The 22923-nt window shown below is 40.0% G+C and overlaps 1 protein-coding gene across 3 annotated transcripts in view; it reads left to right on the top strand.

Annotated features, from left to right (window-relative positions):
* The window catches only part of HTR4 (5-hydroxytryptamine receptor 4), a 196051-nt gene that overhangs the window by 127122 nt on the left and 46006 nt on the right, over positions 1–22923 (top strand). For 2 of the 3 annotated variants that reach the window (XM_070793822.1, XM_019965193.2), the window contains exons 5-6: positions 5047–5200; positions 8756–9324. In XM_070793822.1, the coding sequence (XP_070649923.1) occupies positions 5047–5200; positions 8756–9324 (723 nt within the window). Of the gene's footprint in view, positions 1–5046; positions 5201–6428; positions 6471–8755; positions 9325–22923 lie in introns of all 3 variants that reach the window. The other variant, XM_070793821.1, reaches the window with a different exon arrangement.

Genomic DNA, 22923 nt, shown 5'->3' with positions numbered 1-22923 from the left:
GTAGGACATGACACCAGATTGAAAGTGTAGAGGAGAATATTTAAGTAAAACACATACATAGACACAATTTAGTATTTTTCTTACTCATCCTTACCTGTAATTCACAATTTCAATATAGTTTGGAGAAGGCAATGGCACCCCACTCCAGTACTCTTGCCTGGAAAATCCCATGGACGGAGGAGCCGGGTAGACTGCAGTCCAGGGGGTCACGAAGAGTCGGACACAACTGAGTGACTTCACCTTCACTTTTCACTTTCATGCATTGGAGAAGGGAATGGCAACCCACTCCAGTGTTCTTGCCTGGAGAATCCCAGGGATGGGGGAGCCTGGTGGGCTGCTGTCTATGGGGTCGCACAGAGTCGGACACGACTGAAGCGACTTAGCAGTAGCAGCAGCAGCAATATAGTTTAGAGAAAATAAAATAAAATTCTTTTTTCCCCTTTACTTAATGTTAGTTTTTATAGTATGAAATAAAGGATTTTTCCTAGGCTTGCTCCACCACCTAACATCAGTTTGTGTGTGTGTGTGTATTAGTTGCTCAATCATGTGACTCTTTTCGACCCTATGGACTGTACCCCATCAGACTCCTCTGACCATGGGATTCTCTAGGCAAGAATACTGGAGTGGGTAGCCATTCCCTTCTCCAGGGGATCTTCCCAACCCAAGGATTGAATCTTGGTCTCCTACATTGTGGGCAGATTCTTTACCATCTGAGTCACCAGGGAAGCCCCACCTCACATCCTTCAAGAGTAACTTTCTACAGCTGTCTGTGCTTGAAACCATCACTATGTCCTACCTTATCTCTCTGGGAAATGAACATTCCAAGCAACTTTATTCCAGGCCCTCATTGTTCAGGGCACAGACCGTGTATGTAAATGTGTAAGGGATAGGTAGGATGTGTACTGCATCCACAGGATGCCTCTTAAAGTTGAATTTCAAAAAAGAACCTTTCACCTTTATTTCTTTCACAGCAGCTCCAAGTAGCCAAGGGCAATGCAAGTTAAGTGGTCAAGAATCCACGTGTCAATGCAGCAGGTACAGGTCCGATCCCTGGGGTGGGAAGATTTCCATGGAGAAGGAAATAGCAACCCACTCCAGTATTCTTGTCTGGGAAATCTCATGGACAGAGGAACCTGGCAGGCTATAGTCCATGAAGTCACAAGAGAGTCAGATACGACTTAGTGACTAAGCAACAACAATGCAAATTAATGTATCGAACGTTTGGACAGCAGAACTTGGGGAGATCTTATTGTCCACATGATATTCATCATGCTATGAAATCAGACAATCACCTTGGCCAAACTGGGCTTAGAAAAGAAAGTGAAAGTCACTCAGTTGTGTCTGACTCTGCGACCCCATGGACTATACAGTCCATGGAATTCTCCAGGCCAGAATACTGGAGTGGGTAGCCTGTCCCTTCTCCAGGGGATCTTCCCAACCCAGGGATCGAACCCAGGTCTTCCGCATTGTGGGTGGTTTCTTTACTAACTGAGCTATGAATGAGCATGAGTATAACCATATGGTTATAGTCCTTTTCTGTAAATTCTATTGTCTTCCCAACATAATCCTCTAAACATACATATCTACTTATGGAAATCAGAAGAATCTTCATCTTGCCCCTTCAAACATACCTTTTGTCCTATAAAATACTTGATTTTGTTTTGTCTTTTTGAATTTTTGGATCTACGTAACAATGGAGATCCAACCAAATTCCTAAAGTCTCTTGTCTTTATCCAGTATCTTGGTACCTGTTCCAAACCTCAAAAATCATAAATTATTCAGCAAAGATAGGAACACACCCTTTTCCAGTTATCTTTTGATTGCCTTCTTTGGGTTGGTGGATGAAGAGATGCTATAATTTGAGCTTTGACCTGGAGGTGTAGTGAATAAAATTGAAAGCATTCTTACTTAGAACAAAGTTTCTATGAAGGACATATCTGGCATTCAGAACCATTTTCACTGAGGGAAGGTACTTTGGTTACAAGTAGCAGAAACCTCTTTTAGCCAACTTTATTAGGTTTTGCTAGAGCTGACATAACAAAGTACCACAAACTGAGTGGCTTGGAACAACAGGATATTTATTATCTAAGTTCTAGAGACTAGATGTCTGAAATCAAGGTGTTTACAGGCCCCTGCTCCCTCTGAACCTGTAGGGAAAAGATTCTTCCTTGCCTCTTCCTAGCTTCAAGTGTTTTGCTGGCACTCTTTGGTATTTTTTTGGCTTGCTGAAGCATCAGTTCAATCTTCTGTCTTCACATTGCCATTTTGTCTCTGAGTGTGTCTGTCTTGTCTAACTTTCCATTTTTATAAGGATTTCAGTCATGTTGGATTAAGGCCCATCCTAATCACCTCATTTTAATTTTATTTCTTCTCTAAAGAACCTGCTTGCAAGTAAGTCCATATTCCAAGGCACTGAAGGTTTGTATTTCAGCATACCTTTTGGGAGAGGGAAGCACATGTCAACCTATAACATCAACTGCGCAAAAAGGAATTTAGTGGAAAGATATGAAGTGGCTTGTTTAATTGAAGGAAGAACTAAAGAATTGAGAACCTAAAGGGGCAAGAGCATGACTGCCCAAATATCTAGGGGGCAGGAGCTGCTCTCAGTCCTGCTCAGAGCGGGAGGCAGCTGTGGGAATAGAGGGACCTTTGCTGACTTTCCCATCTTCGCATCACTCTGCATGACATTCAGAGTTCCAGGAAAATGTCTGATTAGATCACACCCTGGCTGGAAAAGTCATAGTCACATCATTTATTTTCCCAACTATACAACAACAAGTGAAAATAGAATTCCCAAAGGACTTTGGATGCTATTACCAAGGAAAAAGAGGGAAGATGGTAAATGTACAAAACCAACATATAATCTAGCTAATCTAGGCCCTCTAGCAGGAAGTGAGGAAGGGAGCAAATTTTGAAAAAAAAAAAATTATGTTTTCATGTACTCCAAATTCATCAACTTTTTGTAAGTAAACCTCTGATGATTATTAATAACAGCCATTCAGAAAAATTTGCCTTTCTTATATAAGTCAAGAGTGTGAAGAGAATTCCACTTAATTGTTATTCTTTCCATTACTGAGTTAGCCTTAGTTAGATTTGGCTACCATGTCAGTTTTATAGATAAAGAAAATGAGTTCCTGAGTAATTCCCTCTCCCATTCTTTGGTTTGTTGTTCTTTGCACTTTGGTCCAGATCAGGACACTCCACTGTTTTGCTGGGCACAGGGAGTTCCCTGACACAATGTGGTCAGCTACTCTTTGATGCCTTAGAGGGAAGGGTATAATTCTCCCCTCCCAGATCCTATGGCACTCTCTTCTCATGCTCCAACACTGGGCTCTCCTTCTCATTTCACCCTCTCTCCCAACTCATCCTACCACCAGCTTTTCAAAGAATATAGCCTTTGTTCTATTAGTTAGGCTTTGAATTAAGAAAAGAAAGGAAGAGGTGGTAAAAATTAACAAAGTGAATTGCATAAAATGAAGGGTATAAGGGGGTGGCTTATCATTAAATGGTATAAAATCTTAAAGAATAGACTTAGCCTCCAGGCTGTCTTTTTGCATTTTTTTCTTTGACTTTTCCAAAGACAAATGGCTGATAAGCTTACAATGATATTTTACTTGTTGTCAGATTCAGTGAACTGTCTGGGCATGGAAGTAATGGTCTCCAAGATTGGAACAACATACAAGAAGCAATCTAGGAGTTAGAGGCCCGATCATCGAGTGGGGCAAGTTGTACCTCTCTCTGGAGATAAGAAGAAAGCTAGTACCATAGGCGGGACTTCCTTGGTGGCACAGATGGTAAAGCGTCTGTCTACAATGCAGGAGACCCAGGTTCAATCCATGGGTTGGGAAGATCCCCTGGAGATGGAAATGGCAACCCACTCCAGTACAATTGCCTGGAAAATCCCATGGACGGAAGAGCCTGATAGGCTACAGTCTGTGGGGTCGCAAAGAGTCAGACATGACTGAACAACTTCACTTTCACTTTCAGTAACATAGGCAGAATCTGAGCTCTGGAAACCATGAGCAGAGAGTCCCCGGAAAAAGATAAAACCCTGATAAGTGGAAATAAGATGGTCTCTACCAGTAGGTAGGAAATGATGGAGCAGGAAATATTTGAAACTTTACTTTCTTGGCCTCAGAGAAACAATTAAATGCTTCAGTCCAGAAATAACACATGTTGATTTTATTCATGACTCAGGCCAAAATAGTCAATTGGCCCCACTCAGCCACAAAGAGGCCAGGAACTGGACATATGTAGCAAACAGCAGTGATGATTTCCACTTGTCAGAATGCAAACTCCAGGTTCCTCCCCCTCAGGCTCTATTTCAGGAGATATTTGAATTCTGCATTTTAAGCAGATCTCCTCAGGTGAGTCTAATATAGAGAAGAAGGGCAGAATCCCTGGACCAAAATTTAAAGAACACTGACTTAGAGCATCAACTCGGTATAGGTAGGTATCAAGAGGATGAGAGCAAGTTTGAGATGCTGTTCTTAGAGCTCAGATGTAGGGCCAACTCTGGGTTACCTCATGTTAAAAGGACTGCGTATATCTGGATGCAGACGCCCAGAGAGCTGGGCAGTAGCCTTTAAAATTCCTAGGCATGAGGGCAGTGTTAGGTCTGTGCCTGAGACAGAGCAAACTCTCAGGTATATGATGAGTTTCTCAGGTATCAGGAGAGGAAGAGGGATATGGGACCAATGTCTGGTAATGGTTCTCATATGTGTGATCTAAAGTTTGTATTTATAGTAGCAGAAACTCATGGACAATACAATATTTTATTGTACAATTGCTTTTTATTTTCTCTGTTCTTCTCCCACTTCTCTCTCCCTTCCTCTACTACTTACTCATCCAATTTCCCCCTTCTCTTTCTTTTCTCTTCCTTCTTTATTTTTATTCTCTACTTCCCCCTCTAATTTGCCCCTTTCCCACTATTTCCTCTTCTTATTTCCCTTCTCCTCTGTACTTCTCTCTCATGAATTATGTCTCCTCCTTCTCCCTGTCATCTATCCTTTCCCTTGGCACCCACCCCCTCTATTCTCTCTCCAGGTATTATGCCATCTGCTGCCAGCCTTTGGTCTATAGGAACAAGATGACCCCTCTGCGCATCGCATTAATGCTGGGAGGCTGCTGGGTCATCCCCATGTTTATCTCTTTTCTCCCTATAATGCAAGGCTGGAATAACATTGGAATAATTGATTTGGTGAGTACTCATGCAGACCGTATGGATTTACTGTCTGACTAACTTTGTTTGCTTGGGATTCTAAATAAACAAACAATGTCAGGTTAAGTGGGTATCCTAAGAAAGATCCTGACAGAGTAACAACGATAACAACAACAAAAAGCAGGCTAACATTTTTCAAAGTTTGCTGCTAAGTCACTTCAGTTGTGTCCGACTCTATGCGACCCCATAGATGGCAGCCTACCAGGCTCCCCCATCCCTGGGATTCTCCAGGCAAGAACACTGGAGTGGGTTGCCATTTCCTTCTCCAATGCATGAAAGTGAAAATTGAAAGTGAAGTCGCTCAGTTGTGTCCGACTCTTAGCGACCCCCTGGACTGCAGCCTACCAGGCTCCTCCGTCCATGGGATTTTCCAGGCAAGAGTACTGGAGCGGGGTGCCATTGCCTTCTCCATTTCAAAGTTTACTGTATGCCAAAAAGTAGTACAGTAAATACATGTGATCCTGACAGCAGCATCCCTTTGGGAAAATTATAATAATTTCCCCCCATTTCACAGATGAGAAAACTCAGGTTCAAAAATGGTGAAGTAATATGCCTGTGAATTCACAGCTAGTGAATAGCGGAACAGGTATTCAAAGCTTCGCAGACAAACTCCAGAGCCTGAGGGATGTGATGTATCCCAAAAGGCCTTCATCTCATTTCATGCTGAAACCCTTTGAGGCTTATGGTGACTCACGGAAAACCTGTCGGGGCGGTGGAGGTTTCCAGAGAATGTATGGGCCCAGAGTCCAGAGAACTGGACCCTGAGCCCAGCTCTGTCATTGAGCCACTTCCTGAAGGGCTGTGACGAGATCTTTGGGTCCTCATTGGGAACAGTGTCTTTGAGCAGTGTAGGAAAACACAGGTTGCAGGCATTATCTGTCAACTCCTGTCTAGATGCTCTTGGAGAGTTTCCAACTCTGACATACTTTGTTTTCAATATCAGACTTGCATTGAAGATTGAAGGCTATGATCTGGATCCATTAGCAGGGATATATATATATATATATTTTTTTTTTTTTTTTTTTTTTCCCCGCCTAAGGAAGTTGTCAGGCAGTCACTTTAAGATGGATCCCAGGACTCTGACCAGGGAATGGGGAGGAGAGAGTGAGAGTGAACTCTGACCCAAGAGGACCAGTCAGAATAGGAGCTGCCCCTTCCTCTCTCCATCTCATTCCTAGCCCCTAATCTTGCCTTATTCTTTGTCCAGGAAAGGATATCCAAGCCAAGACTGGGCCAGGATTTGCATGTGGTATGTCAGAACAAGAGTTCCTTGGGCTTCTGAAAGAAATGCTGGGGACAGAGGAGTGGAAAAATGAAAGGGGATCCGTACAAGGGAGACTGTATGGATATTTTTTTAAAATCCTATCCCTTTTCTTTCAAGCTTTCAGTTTTATCATTCTTGGGGGAAATGAAATTCAAATTTCTAATAATGAGTAGATAAATATAATAATGGCCAGCAAATGTTGAACACTTACTGTGTGCCGAGCCCTGTGTTAATTTAATCATTGTCTCACTCAGGACTCACAACAGTGCTGTGAAGTAATCCTGTCATCATCCTCAGGAAACTGAAGGTCAATGAGGTTAAGTCACATTGGTAGGGAGTGGTGGTGACTAGAGCTAAGCCCAAGCTGACTGGACCCAAGAGCCTATGTCCTTATGTTTGTGCTAAACTTAATCCCTAATGAAGCTTCTGTGCATCAAAATTTGTAACAAGGACTCAGCACACTAACCTTCTGACGTAGAACTTCCAAGAGAAATAACTTAGTGAGCTGTGTTCTTTTGTGACAGTGAGACAGAAGCATCCCCTGTTTAATTCATATAACTGGGGAAAGGGGCATCTCCTTACTATTAACATGCTTAGTGTTTGCTCCATGATATTGTAATTGCATTTCATATCTTTCACTCATTTGCGCATTGAATTGGCCTAGAGAGAAACTAGTGTAACCCAGGTGTTCATTATACATGTGTAGTTGATCCTTGTTATTCATGGTAATAAAGTTGCTGCAAATACTGAATTAGCAAATCATGAATCTTTGTCCCTAGGTGAAATATAGGATTAGGTTCCTGTGACTTGAGGCAAGTAATACTGAGATAAAAAGAGATTTTATTATGATAAAAATGTCAATTCAATAAGAAGGTATACTATAACCTTACAATATACTATAAGACAAAATACTAAATATGTACACAGTGAATGAAATAGCATATTATTTATCATACATATTTTTATTCACATCTCTATTCATGTGTATGTTCACACTGGATGCAGGCTGACCTCAGGAAGGGAAGTGTCATTGGGTTACACAGCTCTCTTCAACCAAGATCTATTCCTAGAGAAGACTGATAACTAAGAGCCATCAGCATGCAGAGTTTATAGGTGGAAAAAGTCTTTCAATTCCTAAGATGAATCTAGTATATCACAGTATTCAAGGCGAGTGAGATTTACACCAGTATATAACACTATATGCCACTGTCTGAATTAAAGAAAGAAGAGAAAACCCACATGATCATCTTATTACTATCAAAAATGCATTGACAAAATTCAATATACAATCATAATTTAAAAATTTTTTCATCACAGTAGGAATAGAAGGGAGCTTTCTCAAACAGAGGACATTGACAAAAAACTGACAGCAAATGTCATACTTAATAGTAAAATATTGAAATCTCCCCTCCTAAAACTGGGACTGGAAAAATGGTGTTCACTGTTACCATTCTTATTCAGTATTGTACTAGAGATCTTATTAAGTTCAACATGCAAGGAAAAATGGTATTAAGACTATAAAGATAGAAATGAAATTGTCATTATTTGTAGATCACATGATTATTCATGGAAAACATTCAGAAGACTCTAAAGATGAAATATTAGTTACTAATTTAACAAAATTGTTGAATACATAGCCAATATACAAAAATTTTCAGAGTTCTACATATTAGCAGTGGACAGTTTGGAATATGAATTTAGCAGAGTACTATTTGCATTAGAATAAAAATGCAAATATTTAGGTTAAATCTGGCAAAAGATGTTTATACAAAAATATAAAATATTATGGAAATAAATTCTGAAAGACTTACATAAAGAGAAAGAATTATCATGCTTGTGAATTGGAAATCTTAACATTGAAAAAATGTCATTTTTGCTCAGTCACACTATTCTAATTCCTATCAAAATTCTAGAAGATTTTTATGGAAATACTGAGATATAAGAAGACCCAAAGCAGCCAAAAGTGTATTCCTTTTCTACCATCATGGTTCTATATGCTGTAGGCTTATTAGAAGAAAAACAAAAGCTTTGCTGATAAACCTTTTTTATTTTCTTTCCCTTCACCCTTTTCTTTTATCTGTCCCTCCCTTTCATTCTTTATCCCTTTCCTCTTTCTTTCGACCTTCCAAATCCTCCTTTTCTCTTCTTCTTTTTTATCCTTTGTGTTTTCTTACAATTTTTCTCATTCTTCTCCTGCTTCTTCCTATTCACTTTTTTATTCCTTTCCACCCACCCTACTTCTTCACTTCCTCTTTCCCTCTAACTCTCAGATAGAAAAAAGGAAGTTCAATCAGAACTCTAACTCTACGTACTGTATCTTCATGGTCAACAAGCCCTACGCCATCACCTGCTCCGTGGTAGCCTTCTACATCCCATTTCTCCTCATGGTGCTGGCCTATTATCGCATCTATGTCACAGCTAAGGAGCATGCTCACCAGATCCAGATGCTACAACGGGCAGGAGCCCCCACAGAGGGCAGGCTGCAGCCAACAGACCAGCATAGCACTCATCGCATGAGGACAGAGACCAAAGCAGCCAAGACTTTGTGCATCATCATGGGTTGCTTCTGCCTTTGCTGGGCTCCATTCTTTGTTACCAATATTGTGGATCCATTTGTAGACTATACTGTTCCCGGGCAGGTGTGGACCGCTTTCCTCTGGCTTGGCTACATCAATTCTGGGTTGAACCCCTTTCTCTACGCCTTCTTGAATAAGTCTTTTAGACGTGCCTTCCTCATCATCCTCTGCTGTGATGATGAACGCTACCGAAGACCTTCCATTCTGGGCCAGACTGTCCCCTGTTCAACCACAACCATTAATGGATCCACACATGTGCTAAGGTGAGTGCTCTGGGGCTTGTTAGATTTTGATCACTTGCATGACTCAGAAGAGGTAACTTTCAAGTTTTCTGTTTCCAGATGGATTATTCTTAAAAATCTGTATACTATTTTCAAAGATTAAAATAAACTTCTCCCATCTGTTAATGGAATAGAGTAGTGAATAAGTGCTTAGGCACTGGGGCACAATGACCTGTATTCAAATCCAGCCTCCAGAGTTCTTTGACTTCAGGCAAGTCATTTAACCATTCTGAACCTTTGATTTCATTTAAAAAATGAAAATCATAATCACAATGTCTACATCACAGTGTTTTTTTGAGAATCATATTAGCTACTTTGTATAAAGCACATAGTACAGAATCTGACACCTAGTAAGAATAGAGTGTATATTATCTACTCCTATTTACAGGTACTATTTTAGGGTAGTAATTAAAGCCATAGTAAAATAGTCTTTATTTTGATCCTCAGAGCCACTACTAATCATTTGCATAATCTTTCTTGATTTTTACTTTTTTCAACTGTAAAAAATGGTAATAATTATAACACCATCATATAGGACTTTTATGACAGGGGTAATGTAGTCATATATGGCCTGACACATAGAAAGTGCTCATAGTACTACTAATAATATTGTAAATATTAGTAGGAGTAGAACTAATAGCATATAACCTGATACCATAAGATGGCTATAAAATAACATGATAAGCTGAAATAAAATAAACAAAGTGATAAATTGCAATAGTAATGCCATATGATAAATGATACTGGAAGTATGGACAATGTAGACTGGGGATATGAGTGAGAAAGAAGCTGATTTGGTTAAGGGAATGAGGGAAAACTTCACAGAACAGCATTTTTTAAAGAATTTTAGAATTAGAGGAGCTGTCAAAGAAGGCATTCCAGATAGAATGAGCAGCATGAGGAAGGCATTGGAATATGAAAGAGTGGGGAAAGGTCAGGTGATTTACCCAAGGTCACATAGGTTGATGGAGGTAGGCGAAAATTTGGAGTTGAATTTCAGTGACTAGGCATGATGCCTCTTTCCAAACTCTGATAATTTTCTTGCTACCCTGGCTTACAGTTGTTCTTAGCTGTGAAAAGCCATGTATGATAAGTACATTTATCCTTTAGCAAAGATGAATCATCAACATTTTTTTTCCTTTGTCCTGAGATGCACAGGAATTTCCACAGAGCAGTTCCTTCTTTGAGACAAGCATTTAATTTTTCTGATGATGACAGTATTTAGCTGTTTTGGCAGCTGAAAATTGGGGACTTTTCATTTGCATGTGTAAGAAAAGAAGAAAAACATAGGAATTTCTATGAAATATCAATACTTTGCTTCAGAGATTTCTCAGAAACATAAATTCAATTTTCTGCTACTGGTGTGAACAGACTTGTAGTTAAATCCTAGTATGATGCTGAGATTCCAGCTGGTGGAAAGGCCTCAAACAATACTCCTATAGGCTGGCATTCTTATTTATTAATAATTATTGCGCCTTCATGAGTGTCGCAGAAAGGATCTTACAGTAAAGTGAAGTTTGTGTATAAGAACTTCTGTGTGGGTGCCAGAGAGCTTTTAGTTATTTAAGCTTAATTGCCTACTACTTGGCACCCCACTCCAGTACTCTTGCCTGGAAAATCCCATGGGCGGAGGAGCCTGGCAGGCTGCAGTCCATGGGGTCGTGAAGAGTCAGACACGACTGAGCAACTTTATTTTCACTTTTCACTTTCCTGCATTGGAGAAGGAAATGGCAACCCACTCCAGTGTTCTTGCCTGAAGAATCCCAGGGACAGGGGAGCCTGGTGGGCTGCCGTCTATGAGGTCGCACAGAGTCGGACACGACTGAAGCAACTTAGCAGCAGCAGCAGCCTACTACTTAGTCTGTTCTAGTACTGCCTTTATTAAGACAGTTGTTTAGAACTGATGCCTTTCCCCACAGTAACAGTCATAGAGTTTAGGGTTTCTAGGTCAGCCCAGGAAACCTATTTTATTAATACTGTATTATTTTATCCCTCATGATTTTGGAAATCTGCAGCATGATTGTTAAGCAGAGAGAGCAGTTTAGAGATGGCTTATGTGTTTATTCTTTACACTTTGTTCCTTAGATTTATTTCTTCCTGAGGCCATGAAAAGTACAGGAAATTGGTATCAGGTATTTCACTGTGGAGGTGAAGAATCTTGTAAGAGTGGAGGTAGCCTATACAGGGAAGAGAAAACTATTTGAAACTTGAATCCACTAGAGTGTAAGCCTTGCAAGGACAGGAATCCTGCCTGTTTTATTTCCTATGACATAACAAATGCACAATATGGTGCTTGATGGATAATTTAACAAATCATCAAATTAATTCTCCAGATTGACTATTTTAATTCAATCTAAGAAAAATGTGTGTTTTTCCTAAAAATCCCACAAGTAGGACGTCAACAAATTCAGGTGAATGAATGAAATATAAAACCTGTAGCAATGAAAAGTAAAGTCAGCTTTTATCCTACTAACCCAGCCCCTAGACAACAATTACCACTAGTCTATAATCTTTTCAATGCATTTACAAACCTTCATAAAAACATACAGAGTCTCAGATTTTTCTCCCTTCATTTTACATAAATGGAGCCATTCAGTGTGTACTTTTCTGGACCTTGCTTTTTATTCTTTAACAATGCATTTTAGAGATCATCCCACTCAGACATATAGATCTAACTCATTATTTTTAACTGTTACATAATCTTCTGTACTAAAAACACATATTACATTTTATTTAATTATTTCCCATTAATGGATATGTAGGTGTCTCCAATCTTTTGCTATTATAAACTGTACTATTTTTAATGTCCTGAAACACATTTCTTTGTGCATGTGCCAGTATTCCTTTCAGATAACTACTGAAAGTGAAACTGCACTATTGACAATTATGTGCATTTAAGAACGTTATGCTTACCATGAAACTGACCTCCCGGAGCACCATAGTACCTTGCATTTCCATCAGCAGGCCATGAGAGTATCTGCTACTCTTTCCCCCCAATGGATATTATGCATCTTTTATTAATATACTACTTGAAATATGCTCTTTCATTTTATTTGCATTTCCCAGATGATTTGATAGATTGGCCCTTTTCAAAATTAGTTATTGAATGTACCTTCCTATATTTGGTACTTTGTCTGAAAACTATTTTCTATTTTTCTGATTAATTTCTGGGTGTTCTTTATTATATTCCAAATATTAATCCTTTGTTAGATAATTTGCAAAAACATACTCCCATGTTCTGCTTGATTTTGAACTTTGGTTAACTTTTTTCTTACAGAAGTTTCAAATTTTGAAAAAACTCTTATTTGACCTCTTGCAGTTGACTCAGCTTTTTTCTTGAAAAATTTCCTCAATTAATTTTCTTAAACACCATATTTATCTGGTTTTCCTCTTAACTCACTAGCAATACCTTCTGAGAATCCTTAACAGGTTCTTCCTTTTCTATCTGGCCTCTAAATGTTGGAATTCTTCAGCACTTGGTTCCTAATACTCTCCTCAAACTACATTCTCACTTTATGTGATTTAAGCATCCATGGCTTTAAATGCAATCATCATGCTGTCAGCCCTCTCATTAATTTATATCTCCAGGTCATAGCTGCCCTTTGAACTCCAGACCACAAGATCCAATTTGCTTCCTTGACAACCCCATTTATATGTTTCTTTGGAATATCAAACTTCATGCATCCAGAATAGAATTCTTCTATTTCTCATACCCCAACCACAAATTTCCTGAGTCTTCCCTGTCTCCATAAGTAGAGCTATCATCTACCATATTAATAAATGGCCCTGAGGGACAGCTAACATTTTAGAAGGCAGACTTAAAGGTTTTAGAAAGGAAAAGCAATCAGCCAATGTTGGAAATATGGAGTTAAATCTAAATAAATGCAAAATTTAATCATACAAGCAAAATATAAGTCACAGAAATGTAGCATGATGCCTGAACAAATTTATAGCTTTCTGTGTCAAATTTGGAACTGTGTGTCAGTTTCCTCTTCCAAGGCATCTATTGACAAAGTATGGGGCAGCCCACCAGAGACCTCCTTCCATATCATTAATAATTATGATTATGATCATGATGCCTAACATAATTCCAGAAAAGTGTGCCAGTTTTTAAGAACTGTATTTAAGAACTTTGAAATCATTGTTGCATTTAATTTTCACAACACCAAAAGAACTTGGTGTTATAATTGTCATTTTAACGATGAGTAAACCAAGGTTTAGAGAGGGTAAGTAACTGGCCCAAACTCATACAAGTAATAGTAAATGATGAAGCTTGAAGCTGGAATCCAGATCCTACTCTTCCTGACTCCAGAGTTCAGTCTTGTCCAGCCCACTTAGAGTCAGGAATAGGGTTACCACTTCTCATGTTCATCTTGACTCTTTGCATAAATTAGGTGAGACATTTATCAGTCTGTCAACTCTGCCATCATGCTCATGTTTCTCTATCTTGTCTGCAAACTGTAGTAGTTTGCAGTAGAAGATTAGTAACTTGTTCAAATCCAGGCCTTTTTTCCATCTTTTTTCTAAAAAGGAACTAAGGTTATATCAGATAAGTCTATTCTTTATAATTTCATATTGACTTCTTGCCTGGGCACACACTGACTATTCAAAGAAATAATATACTTAATAGAAACTGATCTCAGGATAGATACTAACCTTTTCTATAGAAAACACCCTTTTTGTGTTTTTTTCAATTGGATTGTTTGTTCTCTTCTTCCTCTGAATGGCAGTGACCTGTTTACAGTACTCTTTCTTGCATTTGTACTGCTTGAGATTATAGAGTTCCTTAGTTAACCCCTATAAGGCCAGTTATTCCTCGAGGGTAGAAACCATGGCTTTCTTTTCTCTGTATACCATTTAGCCCCTCACACAGTGTCTGCAAAATAGTATATAACCAAATGATCAGTACATTTTTGCTGATGAAATATCTTCATGCTTATCTTCAGGTTTATGAAAGATTCACATGCTCAAAACTGAAAGTTACTTTTTTTTTTTTAATCTTCTTTGAGACTCTTAATGTAGAGGACTTAGTCTACAATCCAAGACTCACACTGAGGAGAGCCAGTTAATGGCAGCACTCTGAGACTCTGACCTTTTTTCCTCTTAAAATCTTTTTGAAAAAATGGAATTTTACTTTTCCAGGTTGAATTAAAAACAAGCCAATCTGGCCTCAGTGGTTTAGAATAGTAGATTTCCCATACTTGGTCCTATCTTCACAGCCCTTTGACGTACATGACATTTTATTGTTAAACAAGCAGTTGGGTAGCCAGTGAAATAATACATTTTTGCAAGACATTTTTCGAGGGCTTTGGTCACTCAGCTTGTACTGACTAATGTGCCCATACTAGCAGAATAGTCTGCACTTGTGTTTGGTTGTTTTCTGTTGGATAATTATCTTCTTTGGGAATATCCAGCCCACAATCAAAATAGAAGTGAAGATACCATTTGGTTAACTAATGAAATAGTTTGTCCAGACATGTAGGTTGCATAGTCTTTTTAAAAAACAGTTTCCAAACATGAATTGTATCATACGAATGTTTCCTGGGGCAGTTTGAATTTATATGCGCACATATATAAGAAAGAGGCATAATGCTAGTAGCATGCGAGCAATGGATTCTAACAGGTTCATCCTGTGTGTAAACTGATTATTAGTGAATCTGGAGCCAGCTTCTCTCTCCTTGTCACGTCTTTAACCTGATTCTATAGCTAGGTTTTCCCCATCTGCCAATCTCTCTCTTAGTCTTCTAGAAGTCACTTTATAGGAAACTCACATCAAATATAATGGCAGAGAAAGGAAGAAATAACTTAATGAGAAAACATTGGCTGCTTTCCTACTCAAGTCAGGAAAAAGACAATGATGCCTTTTCACCTCTGCTGGTCAACATTGTGTATACAAAATTCAAATGCCAAAAGGAAGAAACATGATAATTTTATCTGATATTAACCAGTAAAATATGAGAGAATATTCCTTAGGAAGCTTGCCCCAGCTCACTCATTCTTTAAGTCAAGGGATGTTCCACACTTGGGAGGCATAGAATGGACCCATAGACTGAGACCATGCATGGGTGACAGATGACAGGAATAAGCCATGTTGGTTTGATGTGGGGTTATATAGGGATCTGATTCTGGAGTTCTTTGTGCATTGGATAAATGCCAAGGATTTTGCCAGTCTTGTTCACTACTGTGTTCTCTGAGCCTAGTAAAGTGCCCGGAACATTGTGTGATTTGACAAGGCAATGAAGGATGGTTCTGTTTCTTCTCCCTTGGTCTAGCTTCTCTTCTATTTATGTTGATTAGTTCAGATGATCCCTGGCAGAGTAGGGACTTGGGGTGCTAACAGTAACTTCAGAACAGAAATCTTTCTCTACCTGAAATCCACTGAGAATTCCAGTTTGGGCTTCTTGGGTACATAATTCCTTTCTTGCCTAACTCGCTGTGAAAATCAAACAAGATAATGTATGTGAAATTGCTTTGCTAACTGCAAAGCTCTGTCCTCATGGGGGAGATAATTATAAGAGCAGACTATTTATAAGTTAGGGAACACAAGCAGAATTTGCATGGAAAGTTTAGCTTCGGGGGTGGGTTTCTCTGCTCATGCCAGGTTTCAGTATCTTCCCTGACATTCTGCAAGATTAGATCCTAATTCCTAAGAAAGCTGAACATTCCTTCAGCACTTCCCAAAGAACTTCTTACATATCTGACTTGGCTATCATCTTCTGTTCTCCACCCTCAATCTCTTTGATGAAGTCTTTCCATTGACCTGGAGGTCTCCAGACTTGCCCTGTCTAGTAGCCACATTCCAAGAGCTCAGTGGTTACATACAGCAAGGTTAGATAGTGCAAACAAAGACTATTTCATTTATTGTAAAAAGTCCCAATGGACAAAACTGCTCCAAAGCAATTTGATCCTTCTCTCTGGAAGGAAGCAATATATATTTTTCCTCATATTATTAACTCTTATTATCCACTAGAGCTTAATAATAAATAAAATTATTCTAATGGATAGACTGTATGATCTTTGACATTTCCATGCACAAGATTATTATATTCAGATTTATATGTAGAAGCAATAAAAAGAAATGTGAAAATAGGAAAAAGTAAAACTAAGAAAGAGAATGAGTTTCCCCCAAAAAACACTAGGAGGAAAAAGTTCTTTAGGTTCATTATTGATTCCTGTTATCAGAATTTTTAATTATATTTATGTTTCATTTACTTCTTTATTATCTGCAAGCACACTGTCAGTCCCTGAGGGCTGATAATGTCCATTTTATTCCCAAAAGTTCCCACAGGGTGTAGCTCATTGTTCAGTTAATACATTTGTCTAATGAATAGATGGATACCCTTATCAGACCCTACCTAGACCCTATCATTTACCAGGACTTGTGTACTCAAATAAATTTTCACCACAAAAAGAAATTTTTTTTGGTTAACTCTTAACTGGAATAGTTGCTTTATTCACGGTGAAGCCACTTGCCAACCTTTATTTTTTTTAATTTAATTTTATTTTTAAACTTTACAATATTAGTTTTGCCAAATATCGAAATGAATCCGCCACAGGTATACATGTGTTTCCCATCCTGAACCCTCCTCCTTCCTCCCTCCCCATACCATCCCTCTGGGTCGTCCCAGTGCACCAGCCCCAAGCAGCCAGTATCGTGCATCGAACCTGGACTGGAAACTCGTTTCATACATGATATTATACATGTTTCAATGCCATTCTCCCAAATCTTCCCACCCTCTCCCTCTCCAACAGAGTCCATAAGACTGTTCTATACATCAGTGTCTCTTTTGCTGTCTTGTACACAGGGTTATTGTTACCATCTTTCTAAATTCCATATATATGCGTTAGTATACTGTATTGGTGTTTTTCTTTCTGGCTTACTTCACTCTGTATAATAGGCTCCAGTTTCATCCACCTCATTAGAACTGATTCAAATATATTCTTTTTAATGGCTGAGTAATACTCCATTGTGTATATGTACCATAGCTTTCTTATCCTTTAGTTTCATCCCGTCAGAATTCTGTATTTAAATAAAGGTTTTCATTTAGTAGATTGGAAGATTACCCACAGACGAGGAAATAATTTAGGTTTGATTTACTTTAGATCCCTAGAGGTTTCTGCTAATGTTGAAAAGCTGTTTGGCATTTAAAAGCCTTTTTTTTTTTTTTGGCCTTTACCTTGAACTTTGGAGGCTACAATTGGATTCAACATTTATCTCATTGTTTTGAGCCAATGCAGATTTACTCCAGGCAGGTCAAAGATGGATGAGAGGTGCTTCCCTGATAGCTCGGACAGTAAAGGATGGATGAGAATGACCTCGCCTTCTCTTCCTCAATCACCTCCAGAACTGGCTACATAATTTGTAGCCCCAGTGAAAAATGAAAATGTGGGGCTTCTGGTTCAAAGGGCAGGAACAAATTTCTCTTAAAAGTATTAAAATGTAAAGCCATTTTCTTTCCTCCTCAGTCTTTCTCTTAATTTGTCATATATATTTTATTTGCTACGTACCTGTTCTCTAGTAGAAAAACAAAATGCATTTTTAAATTATTAGCAGAAAGTTTACCATCTATCTTTATGCTGTGCAATGGCCGTGTTAAATACAAAAATAAGAGCGTTTAACTTGTATGTGGAATAACCAAAATTACACAAATTGTATTTTGAAATTCAGACGTGCTTATGTATTTTATTTTTACCAGACAGTGCATAAAACTAATGCAATTATTTTTATTTTACTTCTTGATGCATACATATTCTACTAACATTCTCCCCTCAGCTTACTGAGGAGTAAAGGAGGACTGCAGAGAAAAGAACCATGACTTGCTCTATCATATCCTATCTTTCTATGTCAGTACTTTAAACATAAATGCTTGGCTAATACAGGAGAGTAACACTGAAAAAGACATGGTAGGGTTCCTTGATAGTTTCTTTTTCTTAGACAATCTCTGCCTCTTTCTGCATCCGGCAAGTTCTGGTTCAGATGGAAAACATGTACTCTCAGGGCCACCAGTCATCTGCTGGTGTTGGTAGAGGGTTGATAGGAAACATGGGTGCAGAACTGTAGTGGAACCATGTTCTGTGGAAATTCAGTGAGACTCAGCAAACACAGGGTAAGGCATGTTAAAGAAGCTGCTGACAGAAAGACAATTTGAGAATGGAAAATACTTCATATAAATTATATGTTCACATTGAGCTTGCTTTGAATCTGACTAAACTCCATATGTTTGGTGGGTCTACCAGAATTCTGTGCTCACGGGGCATCACTAATGTGATGGGCAGCAAGAAACTACTGTGTACATGCACATCGCTCATGTCTCTGCTCACGTGCATGCCTCATTGTCCCTCAGGGTTCACAAGTTCAAAGATAAAGTTATTGCAAATTCCAAGATGTGGACAAGCAGCGCAGTACAGCAAGCTCTGAGTTCCTATGTGATTGCTCTGATCACACAGCCATGAAGCTGGCCCTGTCCTCAGTTTTGTCCCATCCCTACCTGAGGCAGCTCTCACAGAACATGGTTCTTGTTGATATAACACTGGAACATAGTCAGAGTAACATTACAAGAGCTCCACTTGCCTCATCGAATACTCAGGGTTAGAAAAGTTAGTTCTGTTTGCAGAGTGTACCTGCAAAAGTTTGGTAATCAAGTGGCTTAAGCTTTCCTCCAGGATGCCCACTTCTGGGCTAAAGTGCTGAGACCTAAACATTTTCCCTTCCACTGACACGTATTGTCAAGGAAAAGTTCCAGTCTCTGACTCAGAGAAAGATGAGCTTTGGTCTGTAACCAAACAGGCATTCGACCCAATGTAGCATAATGGCTGTAGGGGCTGGAGTCTGTCACACCTGGCTGTCAGTCCTGTCTCAGATCTGTCATTTACCATCTATATAATCTTTAGCAATGTGGCCAAACATCTTTAGGCTTCTATTTTCTCACCTGTAAAAACTCCAATACTTTGGCCACCTGATGCGAAGAGCTGACTCATTTGAAAAGACCCTGATGATGGGAAAGAGTGAGGGTAGGAGGAGAAGGGGGTGACAGAGGATGAGATGGTTGGATGGCATCACCGACTCGATGGACATGAGTTTGAGTAAACTCTGGGAGCTGGTGATGGACAGGGAGGCCTGGCGTGCTACGGTTCATGGGGTCACAAAGAGTCGGACACGACTGAGCGACTGAACTGAACTGAAAACAGGGATAATATTAGAACCCATCTCATAGGACTTTTGTTAAGATTAAATATGATGACATATATGCAGAGCTGAGCCCAGCTCCTGTTACATAGAAAAGTGCTCCATGAGTGGAAGCTGCCATAACCATTGTTACTATAATTGTAGATATAATGTTGCTCATGTCTTGGTTAAAACAAACAACTTATCCAGTTATTTTCTCAGCTTCCTGATAAGCATTTCTTGATGAATGAGTCAATAGAAATCTCTATGTTATAAACACTGCTTAAACAAGGAAGGCTGAGCTTCCTCTGTTACGAGAAAAGCCAGAAATGAATGAAATGAAATTAATCACACTGTTTATAAATAATTGTTTAAACGACATGAGACAAAACTTGTTTCCTGAGTACATGATGCCCTGTGCTGAACAGTTGGGACTGTTATTTTGAATATGACTTCTGGCTTTTAAATTACCTGTAGGCGTTTCTTTGATCTAGTGCAAAACATGCTAGCTTGTTGAACAAATTGGTTACACACTATGTGTATTTGTTTTCCCCCTTTTGCTCTGCAAGTGCTCTTGTTTCTAGGGTATTAGGGTCCCGTGTACCAGGCGTCTGAGATTGGTGCCCCACTGTGCATGTCACCCTGCAGGGCAAACCCCAAACTACACCCAACTCCAGAGGTGCTCAAGGTGGTTTATTGGCAGCAAGAACAGAGGCAGTGTGATGTGAGTCTCTGACCCTGGACCCTGGCTGCACACTAGAGGCACTGGGAACTCCTGGCTTCCACATGTAGAGATTCTATTTTAATTGGTCTGGTTAGGGACCAGAAATGCATATGTTTTAGGAGCTCTAATGTATATAGCAGGATTGAGAACCATTAGTATACTGGAACAGGCGAAGCTTGTCTTCTAATTTCTTACTGATTGCTATCATTTCTCTCTGCAGCAATAAAATGAGAAAGTAGATGTAGATAATGCTTCAAGTTTAGATCTAGCTCCATGTCTTAAGGGGCTTCCTTGGTGGCTCAGACAGTAAAGAATCTGCCCACAATGCAGGAGACCCAGGTTTGATCCCTGGGTCAGGAAGATGCCCTGGAGAATGGAATGGCTTACCCACCCCGATATTCTTTCCCAGAGAATTCCATGTACAGAGGCTACAGTTGCAAAGAGTCAGGCATAACTGAGCAACTAACACCATGTCTTAAACTATTGAGATAGTTTGGATTTAAACTGGCAATTCTCAATTAGGGGCAGTTTTGTTTGCCAGGGGACATTTAGCAATGTCTGAAGGCATTTTTGGTTTTCACAACTGGTGGATGTTGGACTTCCGTGGCAGTCCAGTGGTTAAGACTCTGTGCTTCCATTGCAGGGGGTGTGGGTTCTATCTCTGGTCGGGAAGTTACACATGCTGCATGGTATGGCCAAAAAAAGAGAAAACAAACAAACAAACTAGTGGATGCTACTGGCAGCCAGTAGATAGAGGCAAGAGATGCTACTAAACATCCAAGAATGCATGAGATATCCCACTCCTCCCAAGAACTGTCTGGTCCCAAATTTCAAAATAAATCTGAGGTTGAGAAACCCTGCTTTAAAGTAATCCTCTGAGCTTTGCAACATAGAAACTCCTTACCTCTGCCAGGGGATAGCAGGAGCCAAGAGTTGTGTGTACTCTTATCTGCCTAGTACAGTGCAGCCTCTGCATCATTTGACTCCTCTTAATCCACACCCACTCCCAAGATAGGACAATAGAGTGGAAACCTCTGTAAAAGGCAGGTGTTTGTGAGAGGAAGGGCTCTGAATGTCCGTGGTTAGAGTGCCGGCAGTAAGCTTGCAGATAAGCCCTTTCTATGAGGCAGGCTCTACAAGCTTGTTCCCTTACAGCGTGTACTTGGCAGAGACACAGCCCTCCCGATTTAGTCAGAGCAGCTGTTCAGGAAGGAATCGCTTCCAAAGCACACTAAGAGACCCACTAGAAAAGCATACCACCATGTAAATGTGTGCTTGCTGCTACTGCTGCTAAGTCGCTTCAGTCGTGTCCGACTCTGTGCAACCCATAGACGGCAGCCCACCAGGCTCCCCTGGGCTGGGAATCCCTGAGATTCTCCAGGCAAGAACACTGGAGTGGGTTGCCATTTCCTTCTCCAATGCATGAAAGTGAAAGTGAAGGCGCTCAGTCGTGTCCGACTCTTAGTGACCCTATGGACTGTAGCCTATCAGGCTCCTCTGTCCATGGGATTTTCCAGGCAAGAGTACTGGAGTGGGGTGCCATTGCCTTCTCCGAAATGTGTGCTTAGTCCTCTCTGTAGTGACACTTGGCCCTGGTCCATAGCAGTGGTAAAGCTTCATCTTATTCTGGGTGTCCACAAACAGGAGTGTCTCCAGGAGAAGATAAACATCATGATTTTTTTTGTTGTTGTTGCAATATTCATGCCATGTGAAGAACAATGTAAGGAATGGGGGATGATGAGCTTAGGGTTCAAAGATGATTCAGGTCATAAGTGTTGTTTTTAATATATCTGAGGGCTGTTTTGGAAAGAGGGAACCAATTTGTTTTGAAGGATCCCAAGGAAAAGAGGTGGGCTTCCCTGGTAGTTCAGTGGTGAAGAATCCATCTCCCAATGCAGGAGACATGGGTTCAGTCCCTGAGTTGGGAAGATCCACTGGAGAAGGAAATGGCAACCCACTCCAGTATTCTTGATTGGGAAATCCCACGGACAGAGGAGCCTGGCAGGCTACAGTCCATGGGATCATAAAGAGTCAGACACAACTTAGCAACTAAACAACAACAAAGAAAAGAGGTAGTTATAAAGGATTGAAGTTTTAAGGATACATAGTTCAACACAAAATGGAACGGACTGCTTACTAAGATGTTCCTAATAAAGTAGAAGGATAAAATTGGATGATCACCAGTCACTGGAAGCATTGATTGATTGTTAGTCAGCTTAGTCAAGGAAAGGGTGGGGGGTCAAAGGATATGTTCTCAGACCCTTCATTTGTGATTGTGTGAGTTACAGATCCACAAAATCCTCCCACAGTGCAGTTAAACACAAAAGAGAGCAAACCTTCAACCAGCATAGTATTTTCTTTGGTTGAAGCTGGAGACCTTCTGGAAAGGTTACTTGTGGGAAGAGATGTGCCAGAGTGATGCTGTCAATTCTCTTTTCTTTATGATTCTTCTGGCTGGTAGGAAATTTAGATGCATCTGAGGCAGGAATCTGGGCTTCCCTGGTGGCTCAATGGTAAAGAATCCGTCTACAATGGAGGAGATGCAGGTTCAGTCCCTGGGTCGGGAAGATTCCCTGCAGAAGGGCATGGCAACCCACTCCAGTATTCTTGCCTGGAGAATCCCATGGACAGAGGAGCCTGGTGGGGAGTAGGAGTCCATAGGGTCGCACACAGTCAGACATACCTGAAGCAA

The sequence above is a fragment of the Bos indicus genome, chromosome 7 (assembly GCF_029378745.1).
Source record: "Bos indicus isolate NIAB-ARS_2022 breed Sahiwal x Tharparkar chromosome 7, NIAB-ARS_B.indTharparkar_mat_pri_1.0, whole genome shotgun sequence".
NCBI classification, from domain to species: Eukaryota; Metazoa; Chordata; class Mammalia; order Artiodactyla; family Bovidae; genus Bos; species Bos indicus.
The sequence above is the reverse complement of the archived record's forward strand: the minus strand, read 5'-3'. Positions and strand labels throughout refer to the sequence as shown.